The sequence below is a fragment of the Bos indicus genome, chromosome 1 (genome assembly GCF_029378745.1).
Source record: "Bos indicus isolate NIAB-ARS_2022 breed Sahiwal x Tharparkar chromosome 1, NIAB-ARS_B.indTharparkar_mat_pri_1.0, whole genome shotgun sequence".
NCBI lineage: Eukaryota > Metazoa > Chordata > Mammalia > Artiodactyla > Bovidae > Bos > Bos indicus.
Genome location: NC_091760.1, coordinates 58,910,042 through 58,933,999, shown reverse-complemented (window position 1 = coordinate 58,933,999; position 23,958 = coordinate 58,910,042). Strand labels below are relative to the sequence as shown.

Here is a 23,958-nt window from a genome sequence, read left to right as displayed (position 1 = left end):
TGTGGCACTTGGAAAGGAAAAAAAAGGAATTGATTGGAAAACAGGTTCAGCACATGCAGCAGAGGCAGAAGGAAAAAACAAAACTAAACCACTTCCAGCAGTGAGGAGCCCTATGGGAAACCCCTCAGAGCATACAAAAAAGACAAGTTTTTTTGCTCTCCAGAAAGCAGGAATAGAAGGAACATACCTCAACATAATAAAAGCTATATATGACAAACCCACAGCAAACATTATCCTCAATGGTGAAAAATTGAAAGCATTTCCTCTAAAGTCAGGAACAAGACAAGGGTGCCCACTTTCACCATTACTATTCAACATAGTTTTGGAAGTTTTGGCCACGGCAATCAGAGCAGAAAAAGAAATAAAAGGAATCCAAATTGGAAAAGAAGAAGTAAAACTCTCACTATTTGCAGATGACATGATCCTCTACATAGAAAACCCTAAAGACTCCACCAGAAAATTACTAGAAATAATCAATGACTATAGTAAAGTTGCAGGATATAAAATCAACACACAGAAATCCCTTGCATTCCTATACACTAATAATGAGAAAACAGAAAGAGAAATTAAGGAAACAATTCCATTCACCATTGCAACGGAAAGAATAAAATACTTAGGAATATATCTACCTAAAGAAACTAAAGACCTATATATAGAAAACTATAAAACACTGGTGAAAGAAATCAAAGAAGACACTAATAGATGGAGAAATATACCATGTTCATGGATTGGAAGAATCAATATAGTGAAAATGAGTATACTACCCAAAGCAATTTATAGCTTCAATGCAATCCCTATCAAGCTACCAATGGTATTCTTCACAGAGCTAGAACAAATAATTTCACAATTTGTATGGAAATACAAAAAACCTCGAATAGCCAAAGCGATCTTGAGAAAGAAGAATGGAACTGGAGGAATCAACCTACCTGATTTCAGGCTCTACTACAAAGCCACAGTTATCAAGACAGTATGGTACTGGCACAAAGACAGAAATATAGATCAATGGAATAAAATAGAAAGTCCAGAGATAAATCCACACACATATGGACACCTTATCTTTGACAAAGGAGGCAAGAATATACAATGGATTAAAGACAATCTCTTTAACAAGTGGTGCTGGGAAATCTGGTCAACCACTTGTAAAAGAATGAAACTAGACCACTTTCTAACACCATACATAAAAATAAACTCAAAATGGATTAAAGATCTAAACATAAGACCAGAAACTATAAAACTCCTAGAGGAGAACATAGGCAAAACACTCTCTGACATACATCACAGCAGGATCCTCTATGACCCACCTCCCAGAATACTGGAAATAAAAACAAAAATAAACAAATGAGACCTAATTAACCTTAAAAGCTTCTGCACATCAAAGGAAACTATTAGCAAGGTGAAAAGACAGCCTTCAGAATGGGAGAAAATAATAGCAAATGAAGCAACTGACAAACAACTAATCTCAAAAATATACAAGCAACTCCTACAGCTCAACTCCAGAAAAATAAATGACCCAATCAAAAAATGGGCCAAAGAACTAAATAGACATTTCTCCAAAGAAGACATACAGATGGCTAACAAACACATGAAAAGATGCTCAACATCACTCATTATCAGAGAGATGCAAATCAAAACCACTATGAGGTACCATTTCACACCAGTCAGAATGGCTGCGATCCAAAAGTCTACAAGTAATAAATGCTGGAGAGGGTGTGGAGAAAAGGGAACCCTCTTACACTGTTGGTGGGAATGCAAACTAGTACAGCCACTATGGAGAACAGTGTGGAGATTCCTTAAAAAACTGGAAATAGAACTGCCTTATGATCCAGCAATCCCACTGCTGGGCATACACACTGAGGAAACCAGAAGGGAAAGAGATACGTGTACCCCAATGTTCATCGCAGCACTGTTTATAATAGCTAGGACATGGAAGCAACCTAGATGCCCATCAGCAGATTAATGGATAAGAAAGCTGTGGTACATATACACAATGGAGTATTACTCAGCCATTAAAAAGAATACATTTGAATCAGTTCTAATGAGGTGGATGAAACTGGAGCCTATTATACAGAGTGAAGTAAGCCAGAAAGAAAAATACCAATACAGTATACTAACGCATATATATGGAATTTAGAAAGATGATAACAATAACCCTGTGTACGAGACAGCAAAAGAGACACAGATGTATAGAACAGTCTTATGGACTCTGTGGGAGAGGGAGAGGGTGGGAAGATTTAGGAGAATGGCATTGAAACATGTAAAATATCATGTATGAAACGAGATGCCAGTCCAGGTTCGATGCACGATACTGGATGCTTGGGGCTAGTGCACTGGGACAACCCAGGGGGATGGTATGGGGAGGGAGGAGGAAGGGGGGTTCAGGATGGGGAACACATGTATACCTGTGGCGGATTCATTTTGATATTTGGCAAAACTAATACAATTTTGTAAAGTTTAAAAATAAAATTGTAGTTGGAAAAAAGAGAAGTTTTTTGGAAACAGTAATTTAAAGTTTCCATTTACTTGCTTTTACATGACAAAGAGAAATGATCTTTTTGGCAAGAAATTTCTAGTCTATAGTTAAAAAAAATCTACAATCTCATACATGGTAAAAAAAAAAAAGTCAGAAAACAGAACCTTAGTTCTTGAATAAGGATCAGAACTGCAATCTTCTCTTATCAGTGGGAAAAATAAAGTTCAGGGAGGCAAGAGAATTTGCTGAAGGATCACATGTAGTTAAAGGGATAAAAACACATAAGGGTAGAACACACAAGGATAAAACACTGCCTCAGTCAGTGCTTCCCTTGCCTTGAGTAAAAGTAAAATATTATTTTTTACTTTTATTACAAAATGTTTATTGTATTTATTGTGAAATGTTTGGAAAGTACAGAGAAGAATATTAAAATTCTCCGTAACCTCACCACCCAAAGATAGTAGATAAACAACAAGGGCCCACTATATAGTACAGGGTACTACACTCAATATTTCATAATAACCTATGCTGGAAAAGAATCTGAAAAAGAACATACAGATCTATGTAAAACTGAATCACTTTGCTGTATACTTGAAACTAATACAATGTTGAAAAATTAATCATTCTTCAATTTAAAAATTCAGAGAGACAAAAAAAATATTCTGGCTCAGAAATGAAAAAATAAATGACATAAATCAATATTATCTTACTGTTCCTAATGAATTAATGAAACTAGACAATCATGATCATGTGGCTGTCATCACAAGAAGAGACTAGACATTATGTGTTGCCTGGTGGGAATATATACTGCTACCACCTCTGATGGCAGTCTTGCCAAAGAAGAAATAGAACATATTCTTCCATATCTGAACAGCCCTTCCCCTTTCTTTGTGCGTATCCAAGTTCTACTTATCTATTTTGACCTTTTCAAGCCTCATTTCCTCCGACAAAATTATCTGTAGGATGTATGACTTCTCTAAAGTCTTGTAGTCCTGGGACCAGTGCTGTCCAATAAAAATATGAGTCACATTTTGCTTTCAAATTTTCTAGAAGCTACAGTAAGAACATAAAAAGAAAGAGGTGAAGTTAATTTTACTGATGTATTTTATTTAACCGAATATATAAAAATATTTGATCAATAAAATATTAATGACACATTTTATGTTGTTTATTTCACACTGTCTTCAAAATCTGGTGTGTGTTCTACATAGCACATCTCATTTTGTGACTAGTCACATTTCAAATGCTTGATAGTCATGTGTGGATAGTGGCTAACATATTGGACAGCACACACAGAATCCATTATGCGGTTTAGCAAACGACTATCAGGTCAAGGCAGGCAGAACATGGGTCCTCCATAAAATCAGACTCCTAACTGGAGTAATGTCAGCCTCTTAAACACCCTTATAACATGTCAATACTTTTTTTTTTTTTTTTCAGAGCCACACAGGAAAAAAGTGAGAGAGAACTCTATAGACTGAATGCTTATGTACCCTCTCTCCTCAAATTCATCAGTTCAGTTTAGTTCAGTCGCTCAGTTGTGTCCGACTCTTTGCGACCCCATGAATGGCAGAAAGCCAGGCCTCCCTGTCCATCACCATCTCCCGAAGTTCACTCAGACTCACGTCCATCAAGTCAGTGATGCCATCCAGCTATCTCATCCTCTGTCGTCCCCTTCTCCTCCTGCCCCCAATCCCTCCCTGCATCAGTCTTTTCCAATAAGTCAATTCTTCACATGAGGTGGCCAAAGTACTGGAGTTTCAGCTTTAGCATCATTTCCTCCAAAGAAATCCCAGGGCTGATCTCCTTCAGAATGGACTGGTTGGATCTCCTTGCAGTCCAAGAGACTCTCAAGAGTCTTCTCCAATACCACAGTTCAAAAGCTTCAATTCTTCGGCGCTCAGCCTTCTTCACAGTCCAACTCTCACATCCATACATGACCACAGGAAAAACCATAGCCTTGACTAGACAGACCTTTGTTGGCAAAGTAATGTCTCTGCTTTTCAATATGCTATCTAGGTTGATCATAACTTTCCTTCCAAGGAGTAAGCGTCTTTTAATTTCATGGCTGCAGTCACCATCTGCAGTGATTTTGGAGCCCAGAAAAATAAAGTCTGACACTGTTTCCACTGTTTCCCCATCTATTTCCCATGAAGTGATGGAACCATAAGCCATGATCTTTGTTTTCTGAATGTTGAGCTTTAAGCCAACTTTTTCACTCTCCACTTTCACTCTCATCAAGAGGCTTTTTAGTTCCTCTTCACTTTCTGCCATAAGGGTGGTGTCATCTGCATATCTGAGGTTATTGATATTTCTCCCGGCAATCTTGATTCCAGCTTGTGCTTCTTCCAGCCCAGCATTTCTCATGATGTACTCTGCATAGAAGTTAAATAAGCAGGGTGACAATATACAGCCTGGATGTACTCCTTTTCCTATTTGGAACCAGTCTGTTGTTCCATGTCCAGTTCTAACTGTTGCTCCCTGACTTGCATATAGGTTTCTCAAGAGGCAGGTCAGGTGGTCTGATATTCCCATCTCTTGAAGAATTTTCCACAGTTTATTGTGATCCACACAGTCAAAGGCTTTGGCATAGTCAATAAAGCAGAAATAGACCATTTTCTGGAACTCTCTTGCTTTTTCTATGATCCAGCGGATGTTGGCAATTTGGTCTCTGGTTCTTCTGCCTTTTCTAAAACCAGCTTGAACATCTGGAAGTTCACAGTTCACATATTGCTGAAGCCTGGCTTGGAGAATTTTGAGCATTACTTTACTAGCGTGTGAGATGAGTGCAATTGTGTGGTAGTTTGAGCATTCTTTGGCATTGCCTTTCTGTGGGATTGGAATGAAAACTGACCTTTTCCAGTCCTGTGGCCACTGCTGAGTTTTCCAAATTTGCTGGCATATTGAGTGCACCACTTTCACAGCATCATCTTTCAGGATTTGAAATAGCTCAACTGGAATTCCATCACCTCCACCAGCTTTGTTCATAGTGATGCTTTCTAAGGCCCGTTTGACTTCACATTCCAGGATGTCTGGCTCTAGGTCAGTGATCACACCATCATGATTATCTGGGTCCTGAAGATCTTTTTTGTACAGTTCTTCTGTGTATTCTTGCCACCTCTTCTTAATATCTTCTGCTTCTGTTAGGTCCATACCATTTCTGTCCTTTATGGAGCCCATCTTTGCATGAAATGCTCTCTTGGTATCTCTAATTTTCTTGAAGAGATCTGTAGTCTTTCCATTCTATTGTTTTCCTCTATTTCTTTGCATTGATCACTGAGGAAGGCTTTCTTATCTCTTCTTGCTATTCTTTGGAACTCTGCATTCAGATGTTTATATTTTTCCTTTTCGCCTTTGCTTTTCGCTTCTCTTATTTTCACAGCTATTTGTAAGGCCTCCCCAGACAGCCATTTTGCTTTTTTGTATTTATTTTCCATGGGGATGGTCTTGATCCCTGTCTCCTGTACAATGTCACGAACCTCATTTCATAGTTCATCAGGCACTCTATCTATCAGATCTAGGCCCTTAAATCTATTTCTCACTTCCACTGTATAATCATAAGGGATTTGATTTAGGTCATACCTGAATGGTCTAGTGGTTTTACCTACTTTCTTCAATTTAAGTCTGAATTTGGCAATAAGGAGTTCATGGTCTGAGCCACAGTCAGCTCCTGGTCTTGTTTTTGCTGACTGTATAGAGCTTCTCCATCTTTGGCTGCAAAGAATATAATCAATCTGATTTTGGTGTTGACCATCTGGTGATGTCCATGTGTAGAGTCTTCTCTTGTGTTGTTGGAAGAGGGTGTTTGCTATGACCAGTGCATTTTCTTGGCAAAACTCTATTAGTCTTTGCCCTGCTTCATTCCGTATTCCAAGGCCAAATTTGCCTGTTACTCCAGGTGTTTCTTGACTTCCTACTTTTGCATTCCAGTCCCCTATAATGAAAAGGACATCTTTTTTGGGTGTCAGTTCTAAAAGGTCTTGTAGGTCTTCATAGAACTGTTCAGCTTCTTCAGTTTCATCAGTTGAAGCCTAATCCCCAGGGTGAGAGAATTTGGAGGCAGGGCCTTTGGAAGGTAATTAGACCATGAGGTTAGTGTCCTTATGATGGGATTAGTGTCCTTATAAGAAAAGACAGGAGAGGGACTTTCCTGGTGGTCCAGTGGCTAAGATTCTATGCTCCCAAGGCATGGGGCCTGGGTTCAATCCCTGCTCAGGGAACTAGGTCCTCCATACTATTCCTAGAGATTCTGAGTGCTACATCTAAAAGCCAGCAGAGCCAAATAAATAAATATTTTGGGGCTGGTGCACTGGGACGACCCAGAGGGAGGGTATGGGGAGGGAGGAGGGAGGAGGGTTCAGGATGGGGAACACAGGTATACCTGTGGCGGATTCATTTTGATATTTGGCAAAACTAATACAATATTGTAAAGTTTAAAAATAAAATAAAATTTAAAAAAAAAATAAAAAAAGAGTAAGAGAGAAGAGACAGGAGAAAGCTTGTTTCTCTCTCTGCTCTCTGGGCTACGTGAGGACACATCTGTAAGTGCTGTTTACAAGCCCGGAAGCCAGCTCTCACCACATGCAAGTCTGCTAATACTTTGATCTTGGACTTCCCAGCCTTCAGAACTGTGAGAAATCAGTATTTGTTTTCTAAGGCACAGTCTGTGGTACTCTAACAGTCCGTGCTGACTGAGACAGTAACCAGCCACCCCGATGCTGTGCTAACGAGATGAATCTCTCTTTACATACAAGCACCAGTCCAGTTCAGCAAGGAGGTGTGGGAGGACAGCAGAGCAGGCTTCTCTGCTGCAGGATATATAGAACACAGAGGGAGACAGACAAGATGGGGGGAGCTGAGGCATAAAGATTTTAAAGGCTTCTTTGTAAGTAGTAATATACATAGCTAAAAGTTAGTCCTGCGATGTCCTGATATATATTTCATTGTTCATAAGAACTGGATAGGCTTTTTGAATCAGGATCTGAAAAGCTGCTATAACTGGTTCTAGATACTGCTAGATATTAATAAAGCCAAGCTTTGTTCCTTAGGCATAGAAATGTTTATGTCATTAAAAAATAAATGCCTCAGTTTAATAAACAAAGTATGTCCAGAGAAGCATTCCAAACTCAAAAATCTATAGCACGCGATGATTTCTGTTATTGAAACAGAAGACCTCTTGTTGGGTGATGCTCAGACTTTTATTTAAGGGCTTCTTATCACCATCTGGCTCAAATAGAAATATCTTATTGTTGTCACCACCTGTCTCTACAAGAGATTCTCATGTCCTAATAAACCTTTTAAGCTCTATGTCCCAGTCAAACATATCCCTGGCAACTTTCTCAACAAGGTGATTTCCTTCTGGCTTGGCCCCACCCAGCCTCAGGTTATAGAACACCCTGACTGACGCAATGAAATCCTTGCCCCTTAAAGCGAGTCTCCAGACACTGCCCCTCCAGGGAACTGAAATGAACCATGATCTTGCCTAATCTGTACTTTAAATAGTTATTTTCATTATCCATTTTTTAAACCAGTCACTCCATTTTTTCAGTGGTTTTTCTTTTAATGGCAACTGAATATTTACATTTCTTTGCCTGGAAGGCATGTAGGACTTTTCCTGGTGCTCGCTCAGCTGACTAGCTAGACACACTTGGCTGAATAGTTCTGGGAGACAGAGTTTGGTACCGGAGATGCAGTGGCTGACAGGAAAGATTAGCAACAAAGTCTCCCATGGCAGTTTCCTCTCTCCACCAAGGTCTAAACTTAGAATAGCCTTTCTCTTCCAAGATATAGGAAAAGTAATGGCAAACCTATCAGTGCCTTGACGAGATAAAGAAGATAAAATGAAACAAAAAATAGCCTTTTAATTTCTAAATCAGATTTTTTTTCTTTTAGATGACACTTATCCACATTGCTTTAATTTCTTCTTCCTTTACTTACAGCGTTATAATCAGTATTTTCAGATATGTATTTATAAGAAATATCCAGTGCAATTTTAATGATGATTAGTCTTTTCTAAGTAAAAATCTTTGTGTCCACCAGCACAAATATAAACACTGTTCTATGTATTTCTTTCAATATTTTTCCTTTTTCCAATTAGAATATACCTACATCTAAACCAAACTCTTAGTTGTACTGAAGAGGAGTAGATGGGAAATGGCCTGTGCAGGACAGACAGCCCTGACCAAGCCTTTGCTTGGGCTAAAGGAAAAAGGTCATGGCCAAGCTTCTGTTCTTGGGTTCATAGATCTTTATTTAACAGAGTTCTTCAGTGAGTGTGGAGTTGGTCATGAGGCAAAACTGCTTGATGTGAGACAGTAACAAAAATTTAGAGACTGAGGTCAGCATAGGGGGAGAGGGGTGGCCAAGAAAATGTAACAAGCCAGGGCCTGGAAAATAGTGCTACTATCTTGACATTTCTTCTGGTGGGGGAATAGCTGGTAAATTGTTATGACAGCATTGCTTAGATTTCAGATTTTTAAAAAGGGTATATTTAAAATTTTATTTATTTAATTTTGACTGCACTAGGTCTTGGTTGCCGTGCGCAGGCTTTCTCTAGTTGAGGTGAGCAGGGGTTTCTTACTGTGCTATCTTCTCTTGTTGCAGAGAATGGGTTCCAGAGCTTGGTGTAGTAGTTATGGCATATGGGCTTCAGTGCCCCTTGGCATGTGGAGTCTTCCCAGACCAGGGATCAACCCATGTCCCCTGCATTGGCAGTCGCATTCTTAACCACTGGACCACCAGGGAATTCCTAGATTTAATCTATTACCTATTGATTCAATCTATCACCTCAGTTCAATTCAGTTGCTCCGTTGTGCCTGATTCTTTCCGACCCCATGGACTGCAGCACACCAGGCCTCCCTGTCCATCACCAACTCCCAGAGTTTACTCAAACTCATGTCCATTGAGTCGGTGATGCCATCCAACCATCTCATCCTCTGTTATCCCCTTCTTCTCCCACCTTCAATCTTTCCCAGCATCAGAGTCTTTTCCAATGAGTCAGTTCTTCATATCAGGTGGCCAAAGTACTGGAGTTTCAGCTTCAGCATCAGTCCTTCCAATGAATATTCAGGACTGATTTCCTTTAGATCAGTTGGATCTAAAGGAACTGGTTGGATCTCCTTGAAGTCCAAGGGACTCTCAAGAGTCTTCTCCAGCACCACAGTTCAAAAGCATCAATTCTTTGGCGTACAGCTTTCTTTATAGTCCAATTCTCACATCCATACATGACTACTGGAAAAACCATAGCCTTGACTAGATGGACCTTTGTTGGCAAAGTAATGTCTCTGCTTTTTAATATGCTGTCTAGGTTGGTTGTAACTTTTCTTCCAAGGAGCAAGCGTCTTTTAATTTCATGGCTGCAGTCACCATCTACAGTGATTTTTGGAGCCCAAAAAATAAAGTCTGCCACCTACTTTCTGATTTAATCTATCACCTACTCTGCTATTCAGTTCCCTCATGCTATTCCAAACCTTCAGTAAAATTCTGCTATATTCAACGGATTCTGTTCATGGTATTAGAAGGAGGGGGTGCTGGTTTCCAAAATAGGGCAAAAGGGACCAAAGAAGAGAGGAAGCCACCCAGAGAAACAGAATAATGGTTTGAATGGCTAGATCAGAAAAATGCCATCTCTGGAGAAAGCATCTGGAATACTGGACTGGAGAGAGAGAAGGGCAATTTTCCAAAGTAAGTGGATTGAGGGCTCTACTGTCTTATTTGCACATTAAAGAGAAGTTTCAGAAGGCTGTAAGATTTGAGGACATCTGGTTCATATTATTCCATATTGGCATTAAAATAATTAAAATACTTGAGTCCCATGGTTCCCCACTGTATTTCCCAGACTAGTGAAATTTAAGGACTGTCAGCTTTTTATTGCATCATGCAAAGATATTTTTAAAACTAATTATCACCATTGTTTCACAAAATAAAGGGCATTTTAGCATACATAAAAGCAAAATAGGAAGAGCATAACCTCAGAACAATTTTTTTAAATTTTGTTTTTATTTGAAATGATCTCACAGTCAACCTACTAAAAAGCATATATTTTATTTAGTTGTAGCTTAAAGATTCCTTAAGTTTTTTTTCTACCTATTTATTCATTTTTTCAAAAACATTAGTAAACTGTTAGGTGCCAAGCACTGTGTTAGGTACTAGGGTGGAGAGAATGTAGCAATAGAGATACAGAAATGTATCAATATCTCATGGTTTTCTGGGAGAGTAAAGTAAGTGACCCTAACTGCAAACAGTGTGACTTGTGCTGTGGTAGAGGAACTCACTGAATACTATGGGCAAAAAGGTCGAAACAACAGCTAAAAAAAAAAAAAAAAAGTCACTCTATCTCTAAGCGGAAGTGTAAGAACTATTAAAGCTTGATGTTAGATCTTACTCTGCATCCGTCATTTGAGTTTCCTTACCAATGATTTAGAGGGAAACTGACAGTACACGCCAGAGATCATGGGATTATTCAGACTTTTATTTTTACTGAGCCAGTAACAGAGCTGGGAACATACTTCAGTGCAATGTCAGCTGATCAATACAGCACACCCAACCAGAAGAACTGGGTTAGGAGGAATGTAAGGAGTAAAAACTGCCACCTCCCCCTCTTGCCTACAGTGGAATGGCTCTGCACACAACCACTCTGCTCACTTTAGGATGTACAACCTGAAGGTCAGTGGGGGACAGGACAGGGTAAGAATATGGTGACATAGTCCACGGTGAAGACTAAGCTTAGGATCTGGTGCCAGACTGGAGATGGAGCACTTGCTCGGTACATGCACTGGGGAAATGTCTGGGAGTGGTGATGGGCCCAGTGGTCCCTCTGGCTCAATACTACTCCAAGCTACCAGGTTTCTGAGTTTCTATCCTAAGAGAGAGTTAGGAAGGCACATCTTGGTATCTCAGTTTGGTTCTGAATTTCCTGAGGGAGTCGGGAATGCTGGCACAGCAAGGGATACATACACATTCATACAAATGTATACATACATACACACATTGATTCACAAACGTTTATGTGAAGAAGAACCGGAGGCAGGTACACTGGGGAGTTTTTCCGCTGTGCCTCAAAGGGTATTGTGTTAGAGGGGGGAAGCTAACTATGCATTTTCTCACATCGTGCAACCAGAGTATATGTGTCAAAGGGACAGATGCTGAAACAGTCTTTTCCTTTCCTTGTCTCACCTCAACTTTGGTCAGAAATAGGTCTAGAACTTGCACTCAAGTATCCATCCTTATATAAACTCAAAACCTCCAGAGATCGGCTGAGGGCTTCAGCTCTGTATCTCTGGCCGGGTCTTCTGGCTTCTCTGAAGCACATGCGTGTGACGACGATACAGAATCGCAGGCAGTGGCTCTTGCACACACACAGAGGTTCTGCAGCTCTCGTCCATTCTCACACATTCCCATTTTAGATTCTGAGCAGCTCTCCCTCCCCAGGTGCTATGGAATAGAAGGGTCTGACAGAATCAACCAAAAGAGATGAGGTTCCTTCCCCACGGGAGCTTGGGAACAGAGGTGTGGTCATTTTTCTTCTCAGCTTTAAAAATTGTAACTTCCCTAGAGAAGGGCCGGACAGGGGACCGAGACCCGCAGACGGTGCGGGGAACCGGCGCCCCTGCAAAGCCCAGTAATGCCCGCGACCAGGCCGGGGAGGCGCGAAGGGAGGCGGAGTTGTCCCCAGGCCGGTGGCAGAGGATGCGGCAGCTCGGGCAGTGACTGCTTTGAAGGAGAAAGGGAACGAGGGTTTCATGGTCCCCGAGGTCTCCCGAGGTCGACTCCTCGGAGACCCAGAGCAGCGGCGAGGCTCTGAGGTCGGGCAAGTTCCTGGGAGCGCGGGGAGCGAGTGTCTTACCTGGCCGGGCTGGCTGGTGTAGTTGAAGGAGTAGATGTTCTCGGTGGGGAGGCTCACCACCCCGCTGTAGATGCGATCGAACTCTGCGCCCCTGGCGGGGTTGCGGGGGTCGCGGCGCAGCGCTGGGGGTGGCGCAGGGCGCCCGGGTGCCACCAACGGCAGAAGCCAGGGCAGCGCGCAGAGCAGCGCCAGCCGCGTGCAACCGCGCATGGTGGGCACAGCGGCCCGGCCGCGGCCAAGCCCAGCGGCCCGGGGGGAGGGGGCGAACGCAGAGCCGGTCCTCCCAAAGCCCCCGGCGGCCCCCGCGCTGTTTTCAGCGCCGCGCTGGCGATGCCTCGCAAGCCCCGCCGACGAGTGCTGGCAACGCGCTGGCAAAAGGCTGATCAAATATTGATGCAGCCTCCTGGGGTCTCCACGGAAGGTCACCAGGCGGAGGTAGTGGGTGCGCAGCAAAGGGGAGCGACCGGGGGCTCCTGCCGCCTTCTAGGTCTGTTTGCTTCCCCCTTTCTCATTTCTGAGAATCTCTCACTTAGCCAACCAGAATTTCAACCGATCTCTTCCCCCTCAACCTCAAAAAGGAAAAAACAGCATTGGAGACATTAAAAGGAAATACCCACTAGTCTTGAAGAATCAAGACCAGCCATTGAGCAGGAAATTCAGTCCGTTTTAAATAAATATGCACCTTCCTGCAAGCGAAGGAACAGAAAGCCTGTCTCCAAAGAGGGTGCACGAGTTCGCATTTCCAGTCTGCTACCTGCAGAGAACTCCGGCTCCTCTGAGAGATGGTTATTAACTCTCAAGTCTCCCTTCTCGAACAGAATTCTCACTTCTCCCTTCCCAGTCACCTGCTTTATTTCCTTATCACCTCCTCCTAATCTCAAGGAGCCTCACGTCATCACTTTTTCTTTCCCTTGCCATACGTGAACATATGTAAATATGTACAGTCATAACAAAATAAATATGTTAAAAAAAAAACAACAACAACAATCTTAACGCTGCCTGAAGTCGAGTCCCGGAAGTTGTCAAGAAGACCCAGAACAACTGGGTTTGTGCAGAGGGCACACATTCTGCTCCAACTTAGGGTCTCCTTTGTCCCTGCAGTGACTCTCAGATCAGCAGAATCCCCAGGACTCTGTATTGTTTTTCAAGAGAGAAACCACAACCCCAAATCAAAAGGAAATACCCTTCAGGCAAAAATTAGGAGATTCAATTTAAACAATTGAAGAGGCAGGTCAAGAGTGGGTTGAAACCATCAGGATATTGTAAACTAATTATCCTCCAGTTAAAAATAAAGTAAAATTTAAAAAAAGAGTGGAGTGAGGTGAGGATCTCCAGCAAATCCTTTTAGAGCACCAGATAATCCCAGTTCAGGAGGACGCTGTTTCATTTCAGCTTCAAGTTATTTGTAAACTGGAGAAGAATATAATTGAGATCAACCAGAGGGGACATTAAAAAAAAAAAGCCACAAAGAAGAAAAAAGATCATATTCAAAGAGTTAAGATTGCAGATTAAAATCCCAGCAGTTACCATTCAATGGAAAGGGTTTCTCTCTCTTTTTTTAAACCTCATTGAATTTCTACAATTTATTAAAACATCAAAAAATGAGTGTAATACATTTGATATACAGTTGTGTGATGAGAAAACAATGCAGATGGAAGATTGATTTAGATGACTTCCTATTAAGACTTTAAAAACATTTTTTACTTTAAAAAATGTTTTTGAAAATATATGGGCACGAGGACAAAAGTGCTAATTCAAAGAAGAGTCTGGGGGATAAAGTTTAACATAGAACTGAGGTTCTTTTTTTTTTTTTTAGAAACATAATTTCAAGCAGAATTTGAGAGATGTGAAACTGCTGTATTTAAAATGTCTGTGTCTGTTTTTATAACTTTAAAAAGTTTCATAAACTTGGTGTTTGTAATTCCCTTTGAGATTAACTGGCCTGGTCAGTTTAAGCACTTTCTAGAGGTGTAGGATCATGGATATTTTACCCTGCTTATTTAACTTATATGCAGGGTACATCATGAGAAACGCTGGGCTGGGTGAAGCACAGGCTAGAATCAAGATTGCTGGGAGAAATATCAATAACCTCAGCTCAGGGATGGGGATCCTGGTGGGCTGCTGTCTATGGGGTCACACAGAGTCAGACACGGCTGAAGCAACTTAGCAGCAGCAGCAGCGTGCAAATGACACCACCTTATGGCTGAAAGAGAAGAAGAACTAAAGAGCCTCTTGATGAAAGTGAAAGAGGAGAATGAAAAAGTTGGCTTAAAACTCAATATTCAGAAAACAAAGATCATGGCATCTGGTCCCATCACTTCATGGGAAATAGATGGGGAAACAGTGGAAACAGTGTCAGACTTTGTTTTTTGGGGCTCCAAAGCCACTGCAGATGGTGACTGCAGTCATGAAATTAAAAGACACTTGCTCCTTGGAAGAAAATTTATGACCAACCTAGACAGCATATTAAAAAGCAGAGACATTACTTTGCCAACAACAATCTGTCTGGTCAAAGCTATGGTTTTTCCAGTAGTCATGTATGGATGTGAGAGTTGAACTATAAAAAAGCTGAGCGCCAAAGAATTGATGCTTTCGAACTGTGATGTTGGAGAAGACTCTTGAGAGTCCCTTGGACTACAAGGAGATCCAATCAGTCCATTCTAAAGGAAATCAGGCCTGAATATTCATTGGAAGGACTGATGCTGAAGCTGAAACCCCAATACTTTGGCCACCTGATGCAAAGAACTGACTCATTGGAAAAGACTCTGATGCTGGGAAAGATTGAAGGTGGGAGAAGAAGGGGATGACAGAGGATGAGATGGTTGGATGGCATCACCGACTCAATGGACATGAGTTTGAGTAAACTCTGGGAGTTAGTGATGGACAGGGAGGCCTGTCGTGCTGCCGTCGATGGGGTCGTAAAGAGTCGGACATGACTGAGTGACTGAACTGAACTGAGGATCATGGAGAATTGATGCTTTTGAACTGTGATGTTGAACTCAAACACTAAGAAAGATGGGGAATTGGCCCGTTTATAAGGTGGCCTCTTCTTTAGAGGGCTGTGAGCTGTGCTTAGGTGTTCAGTTGTGTCCAACTCTTTGTGACCCCGTGGACAATAACCTGCCAGGCTCCGCTGTCCATGGAATTCTCCAGGCAAAAATATTGGAGCGAGTTGCCATTTCTTCTCCCGGGGATCTTCCCAACCCAGGGATCAAACTCAGGTCTCCCGCATTGCGGGAGGATTCTTTACTGTCTGAGCCACCAGGGAAGCCCTCTTTAGAGGGCAAGTGTCTCATTACTAGAAAGATATTTCACATTTTAAATTGAAATGTGCTTCTCTTCACTGGTGTGAGGTCTGCTGTCTGGAGCCATAGGAATAAACCTAATCCTTCTTCCACATGACAGCCTTGTAGATATTTGAAGGGAAATATGACTCTTCAAGGCTTTATCCTAATTTTAAGTAATGAATTTAGAAGCAATTTGAACAGACCCTTTATCATACAGAGCCCAAAAGGTCTATTTTAAAGCCTTTATAGATGATATCTTTACCAGACAACTTCAGTGTTATACTGCAAATCAGCCTATGCTATCAGTTCAGTTCAGTTCAGTTCAGTCGCTCAGTCGCGTCCAACTCTTTGCGACCCCATGAATCGCAGCACGCCAGGCCTTCCTGTCCATCACCAACTCCCGGAGTTCACTCAGACTCACGTCCATCAAGTCGGTGATGCCATCCAGCTATCTTATCCTCTGTTGTCCCCTTTTCCTCCTGCCCCCAATCTCTCCCAGCATCAGAGTCTTTTCCAATGAGTCAACTCTTCGCATGACGTGGCCAAAGTATTGGAGTTTCAGCGTTAGCATCAGTCCTTCCAAAGAACACCCAGGACTGATATCCTTTAGAATGGACTGGTTGGATCTCCTTGCAGTCCAAGGGACTCTCAAGAGTCTATGACTGACTCCTAATTCAAGCCCCAATCCAATGAATGACCTTAGGTAATTAACCTCCCCAGTATCACAAGATTGCTCTAAGGATAAAAGGGAGGAAGAATATATTTGAAATTATGTTCAAAAATATAAAATGTTATACAACCAAATATTGCTATATGACAGTTAAAGTTCAATAGCTTAAAAATGAAGCATGGTAAATCAGCCAGATTTTAAAAATATCTACAATGCCGAGGTTTCACTGTGAGAGACTGAACATACAGACAATGGCCAGACCATATATGAAGAGACCTCTGACCCACAGCCTCTGCAACAGCCAGTCCAGGAAACCAAACCACAAACTCTGTACCAAATGGCCCAAAACAGTCAGGACTTGGTCAGTGACTGCCAACTTCTCCAAATTTAGCCCTGCTTCCAACTCAGGATCAATAAGAGGAAGCCAAATATGTTCCACAAACTGTAAAATGCACCTGACCCTAGCTTCTCCATGCCATCAAGATCCAATCAGAGCGTTGCTGAAGATGTCCTTTTTTCTGTATAAAGCTTTCCCACTTTCCTGTCTGCCTTTGAGTCTCCGCCAAACACAGGTGGTGGTTCACTATAGCAAGCTCTGAATAAACAACCTCTGTTTGTTTTCTTTGGGTGGTCTTTATTTCCACAGTTTTCCTTAAAGTTCCATTGGGATGTCTGCACCGCCTGTCACCACCAACTCCAGATTTCATGGAATGCTGCCCCTTGGGGCCAGTTATATTTGTTGACCTGGTGATTCAGCACTGGGTCTGAACTCTGCTCTTTGCTTTGAGTTCTTTGGCTATTGAGTTTCAGTTTGATACCTTAGTTTTGTTATTGGTTTCCATTTATTTGACATCTTTGGTGGATTCAGGCCATTCTTTTATTTTTTAATCCTTTTTTTATGCTCTCTTTTCTACTTCTGTTTTGTGTTGTGATAACTAGAAGTGCTGTTTGTCATAGAAGAGAATACAAGCATAGACCTTTTAAGCCTTTTGTTTAAGCTAGTCTCACAGACCAGTATGGTTCTCCCTGGACTGGCATCGGATTGGCATTCTTTTGGACTAAAGTCGCTTAGCCTAAACAAGACTATCCTTGTAGGGTTTTTATTATTGTTTTCTTTTTCTTTTTCTAATTCTGAGAGTTTGACTTTGATCCATAGAGAGCTTTCTTTCTGACTCTGCTGCACTTGCCTTGAGGTGTAGGTTGTTGGGTCTACATTTGGAAGCAGCTACCACCACAGTGGGGCTTCCCAGGTATCACTAGTGGTAGAGAACCTGCCTGCCAATGCAGGTAGACATAAGAGACACGTGTTTGATCCCTGGGTCGGGAAGATCCCCTGGAGGAGGGCAAGGCAACCCACTCCACTATTCTTGTCTGGAGAATCCTAGGGACACAGGAGCCTGACAGGCTACAGTCCATGGGGTTGCAAAGAGTCAAACACGACTAAGTGACTGAACACGCATGCACACCATCACACAGGGGCTCAAAGTGCACCAGCATCACTTTCAACTGACTGTTTCTAGGTCTTAAGGGGTCAGCTAAGTCTAATTCCTCTCTTTCTTCTAGAAAGACTCCTACTTTTTATGTGTCATATGTCTGCTCGTTATAGTTCTAATTCTTTTTTAAAAAATTACTCAATTAATTAAAAAAATTTTTGGACATGTGGCATGTGAGATCTTAGTTCCCCCACCAGGTTTCAAATCTGTGCCCTGTGCAGTGGAAGTGCAGAGTCTTACTTCCTGGACTTCCACAGAAGTCCCTACAGTTCTAATTCTTGCACCTGTGTTTCAAATGGCATAACTGCATGAAGGATGACCTGGGCCTTCAATGGCCACTGTGTGGATCACTGGGTTTAAATGAAATCTTTCATTAGAGAGGCACCTTAAAAAAGAAAATAAACTTCTCAGACTTAATGGAAAGCATTTTTTTTTAAACAGGTTTGCAGAAGCCTTGAAATAAAACTGTTAAAAACTGCTTCCCTAAAAGATTGTTTGGACAAAGCTAATTAACAAATTTGACAAGCAACCATGTAGACTCATTTCCATAGCAAGTCCTCCCCCTCCTTGTCTTCCAGTTGCCTTCCTATAGCCAGTTTCCCCATCTCCTCTTATCTTTCTACTCTCTTCTCTTCTGCACATGTGGCATGTGAGATCTCAGCTCCCCATCTTGTCCAGACCTCCTACCTTTTGTCAACAACTCTTCTAAAATCCCCAAATGCTAGTTACTTCTAAGAGTTCATCCTTCCCATAAGCTAGGTATACAGACAACAGTAAAATTTAACCTTGTACAGAGGGGGAATTAGCAACTATAGTGAAAAGTTTCCCTGAACCTAAGCAATACCAGCAAATATTCACGAAAGAATTTGGAATTCTTTGGGTGCATATGACCCAGGGTTACCTGACCTATATCAACTTGCACTCATGTTGATCAGAACCATATGATGCTAAATTCTGGATTGCAAAACTGATTGGACTGATGTGGAGAGGGACCTACAGAATCCCTCTTTCCATGATAAACCTCAGGGTCAAAAAAAAGCCCATCAATTCACATCAAACTCTCCTAAAATCCATGCCTTAAACATTTCCAATAAAGGTTGATTGGACCATAGACCATAATTCAATCATCAACAAACAAAAGGATGAAACTAGAAAATATCTTCCCACAACACTATCTTCCTCCATCAAGTCCTGCCATCTTTGTTCAGTCTCTTCTTTGGAGTAAGCATAGCACACAAATGATAGGTATTTCAGACAACCCACAGATTCTTCGTTAACTACAACCCTTGAGTCTTTGACTGAAAAACATTCCTGCCTGCTCTGTGATACCACCCCTATATATTTACTATAGAGAGATATAGTTTGCAAGTGGAAGTGTAATATTAATGCCCACAAGAGGGACTATTTCTGGTTTCAGAGGCTTGCCTATTCATAATCAAGTTGTGTCTGCTCTGTATAAACCTTCCCTTCTCCACTATATTTCATGTGTACTCCAGATGAAGATCTTGACACTACCGGACTCCCTATGGGCTAAAATTTTCATGGAAATTGGGAATTGGCATAAGAAAAACAATTTCAATGAAATCTATTAAAGTCCAGATAGATCCTACCAAACTCTTTATCCAAACTTCCCCAAAAGAATCTGCCTACAATGCAGGAGCCGGGTTTGATCCCTGGGTCAGGAAGATCTCCTGGAGAAGGAAATGGCAATCCACTCCTGTATTCTCGCCTGGAGAATCCCATGGACAGAGGAGTCTGGTGGGCTACAGTCCATGGGGTCACAAAAAGTCAAACGCAACTAAGTGACTAACACACACACACAGAGCAAAGGAAAGCCTCAAATCTGTGGTTGAAGGCCTTATATCCAAAGGCCTTTTCATAACCTGCACTAACCCTTGTAACATTTCTGTCCTGCCAGTTAAGAAACCAAATGGACAAAGATATTGATTTGTTCAAGACTCAGGGATATCAATACAATTGTTATCCTTTCTTCCCCATTCAGTTCAGTTCAGTTCAGTCACTCAGTCCTGTCTGACTTTTTGCGACCCCATGGACTACAGCACACCAGGCCTCCCTGTCCATCACCAACTCCTGGCGCTTACTCAAACTCATGTCCAGCAAGTCTCTGATGCCATCCAACCATCTCATCCTCTGTTGTCCCCTTCTCCTCCTGCCTTCAATCTTTCCCAGCATCAGGGTCTTTTCAAATGAGTCAGTTCTTTGCATCAGGTAGCCAAAGTATTGGAGTTTCAGCTACAATATCAGTCCTTCCAATGAATATTCAGGCCTGATTTCCTTTAGGATTGACTGGTTGGATCTCCTTGCAGTCCAAGGGACTTACCTAACTTATATACTATGCTATCATCAGTTCTTCCCCACATTACCTGCTTCACTGCAGCAGACTGTTGCTCTGCCTTTCTCAGTATGTATTTTCTATACCAGGACAGTCAATATCTTTTTGCCTTCAACTGACTGGACAAGACTCAAATATGGGCAGCTAGGCTCCAGGGGTTCACTGATAACCCCTCTTTTTTTTTTTTTTGGTTTGTAATCAGGAAGTAAAAGATTCAAATTGCCCTTGTGATTCAGTTCTGATAATAATATGTAGATGATCTTCTATTTTGTTCAGAGAAGCCTGTAAAAGGAATTTCATTTATTTGTTCTCAGCCTTAGTGGAATGGGCACATAAAGTTTCGAAAAAGATAAATTGCATTTTGCCAAAACATAGTCCATTATTTAAGGCATGACCTAGTTAAGGAGGGAAAAACATTCTCTTGTGGTGGGATGAAGACTATCCCAAACCTGTCCTAGATTTGTCATAAAACTTCAATTGAGATGACATCTAAATATTTCAGCAAGTTTTCCTGAGATTGTGACATCTCTTTATGAAATGGCTGAGTCTTCAGTAAAAGCCACTGTCTTTCAGAAGCCCAAGGATTAAACAAGCCTTCTAGAATCTGAAGAAAGCTCTTCAATAGTCTGTTTCCCTGCTGCTGCTGCTGCTAAGTTGCTTCAGTCATGTCCGACTCTGTGCAACCCCATAGAAGGCAGCCCACCAGGCTCTCCCATCCCTGGGATTCTCCAGGCAAGAACACTGGAGTGGGTTGCCATTTCCTTCTCCAATGCATGAAAGTGAAAAGTGAAAGTGAAGTCGCTCAAGTCGTGTCTGACTCTTCACAACCCCAGGGACTGCAGCCCACTAGGCTCCTCCATCCATGGGATTTTCCAGGCAAGAGTACTGGAGTGGGTTGCCATCGCCTTCACCAGTCTGTTTCCCTAGACAGCCTGAAAAACAATAACAACAACAAACACTTTTGTCTATTTGTACATGAGTGTTCTAGACAAAACCCGGTGTTTTAAATGAACATCATGAGAACCATCAGACACCCACCGCTTACTCTCACTCCAGTTGCAAGGCTGATGCCCCTTGTCCTAGTGCAATGCTGCCACTGCAGAACTTGTTGATGCTCCTGCTGAATTCATTTGAGGCTCCATGCTTGACCTTACAGATCTACATGGCGTACAGACTTGACTAAGAATATACAATACTGATAAGTCAGTCACTTAACTTCTTATGAATTTCTGTTGCCTTCTCCCTCTCACATTACTTCTCCGTCTCTCATTAACTGTGCAACACCCTGAATTTTGCCACTCTTCTGCCCTGACCAGAAGAAGTGGAAACTCCAAATTGGCTTGCTTCAATTAGGGCCTTTCTGTACCTTGTTAAACTTTATTAGAGAGGATTCTCCCATTGAGAATCCTGATATAATATTTGTTGATGGGTCATACTTCAAAATAGAAACTGGAGATGATCACACTATCACTAATTTCAATCTATCAGCATAGTCCTCTACCTGAGAGAAAGCTAATCCAGATGACAGAATTTATAAACACTTATTATTAGAGATTGTCAACTAGCTGAGGACCAGAGAATAAACACATATACAGATAGCATGTATGCTTCTGGAGTGGTACATGATGTTTCAGAAACAAAAAGGATTTCTCACTTCTGCTAGAATCCCCATCAAAAGTGGACAACTAGTTAAAGAATTTTTAGATGTACTTCAATTTCCCAGTGAGATGGCTATTATAAGTTTGAAGCCCATGGTGTCAGAGATAAAAAGAGCAAATGGAAGTTAAAGGAGATGCTCTAGTAGATTGTTTTGCCAAACCAGCAGGCTTAACAAAGGTTATGATATTAACTAAACCCCCAGACCACCTGACCTTCCTCTTGAGAAATTTGTATGCAGGTCAGGAAGCAACAGTTAGAACTGGACATGGAAAAACAGACTGGTTCCAAATAGGAAAAGGAGTACGTCAAGGCTGTATATTGTCACTCTGCTTATTTAACTTATATGCAGAGTACATCATGAGAAATGCTGGGCTGGAAGAAGCACAAGCTGGAATCAAGATTGCCGGGAGAAATATCAATAACCTCAGATATGCAGATGACACCACCCTTATGGCAGAAAGTGAAGAGGAACTAAAAAGCCTCTTGATAAGAGTGAAAGAGGAGAGTGAAAAAGTTGGCTTAAAACTCAACATTCAGAAAACAAAGATCATGGCATCTGGTCCCATCACTTCATGGGAAATAGATGGGGAAACAGTGTCAGATTTTATTTTTTGGGCTCCAAAATCACTGCAGATGGTGACTGCAGCCATGAAATTAAAAAACGCTTACTCCTTGGAAGAAAAGTTATGACCAACCTAGATAGCATATTGAAAAGCAGAGACATTACTTTGCCAACAAAGGTCCGTCTAGTCAAGACTATGGTTTTTCCTGTGGTCATGTATGGGTGTGAGAGTTGGACTGTGAAGAAAGCTGAGTGCCGAAGAATTGATGCTTTTGAACTGTGGTGTTGGAGAAGACTCTTGAGAGTCCCTTGGACTGCAAGGAGATCCAACCAGTCCATTCTAAAGGAGATCAGCCCTGGGATTTCTTTGGAAGGAATGATGCTAAAGCTGAAATTCCAGTACTTTGGGCACCTCATGCGAAGAGTTGACTCATTGGAAAAGACTCTGATGCAGGGAGGGATTGGGGGCAGGAGGAGAAGGGGACGACAGAGGATGAGATGGCTGGATGGCATCACTGACTCGATGGACTTGAGTCTGGGTGAACTCTGGGAGTTGGTGATGGACAGGGAGGCCTGGCGTGCTGCGATTCATGGGGTTGCAACGAGTAGGACATGACTGAGTGACTGAACTGAACTGAACTGAAACCCCCAAAGATAAATCTCTGGACTGAATCAAAGAAGCCATGACCAAATATCCACATCAAAAACCCTGCCTATAATTTGGAAAAGGAAGAATGGAAGAAGTGTGATGCACCCTTCACTTAGATAACTGTTGGGACTCTCAAGATGGCCATTTGACTTCAAATATATATTAGCTGAATTTCTCCTTGACACTACTCATTCTGTTATGGTGAGGACAAAATACTTACTATTTTAAACCAACATTGGTGGGAAAACTTTAAAAACACAGCTGAGATTATTTTGGGGACATGTGCAACTTGTGAACAATATAATCCTGGAAAAACTGTAAAGGTGAAGCATGGCCAGGAACCCTATGAACACCTTCAGATGGATTTTATCCAGCTCCCGCTCTCCATGGGATTTATTTATTTTTAGGATGGGTTACAGCATTTCCTTGCTAAAAATCTTTGCTGAACATTCTTTGTAGTTCTAAAATGCTGCTTGATTTTGTGTTTCAAACTTGGGGAATACCAACTTTTATGTCAACTGACCAAGGCACACAATTTCATGAACCACTATGAAAGAACTTAATACGGTATCACACTTTCTTAAAAACTATACTATCCTTACCACCCACAGACTTCTGGGAAAGATCAAAAGGACCAATGAAATCCTTAAATTAAAGTTAGGAAAACTCTCAGAAATCCTTGAGCTCTCTTGGCCAAAGTTACTCCCACTAGCCCTTTTGTTCATATGTCTTAGACACACATTGGTTATATCCCTATGAACTATTAATAGGAAGGCACATACTTTTAGAAATTTCACCCCTGATATTAGATTCTTTTCTGCTGCATGCAGATGTGGCAAAATACTGCAAGGAAGTCACGTGCTCTACCCAGTCTTATGGTGAACTTGATAAGGTAGCTTCCCTTGACACTTCATAGATTGACTTTTTATGATCATCAACTAAGAAATTTCATCTATTGGAGGAGACACTGG

The 23,958-nt window shown here is 41.6% G+C and overlaps 1 protein-coding gene across 10 annotated transcripts in view; it reads right to left on the bottom strand.

Moving 5' to 3' along the window:
- The window catches only part of SIDT1 (SID1 transmembrane family member 1), a 115,184-nt gene extending 102,001 nt beyond the window's left edge, over window positions 1-13,183 (bottom strand). For 3 of the 10 annotated variants that reach the window (XM_070788194.1, XM_070788217.1, XM_070788210.1), the window contains exon 1: window positions 12,315-13,180. In XM_070788194.1, coding sequence (XP_070644295.1) covers window positions 12,315-12,524 — 210 coding nt within the window. In that variant the 5' untranslated portion in view covers window positions 12,525-13,180. Of the gene's footprint in view, window positions 1-12,314 lie in introns of all 10 variants that reach the window. The other 7 variants (XR_011566317.1, XM_070788179.1, XM_070788222.1 and 4 more) reach the window with 6 other exon arrangements.
- Window positions 13,184-23,958: the final 10,775 nt, after the last annotated feature.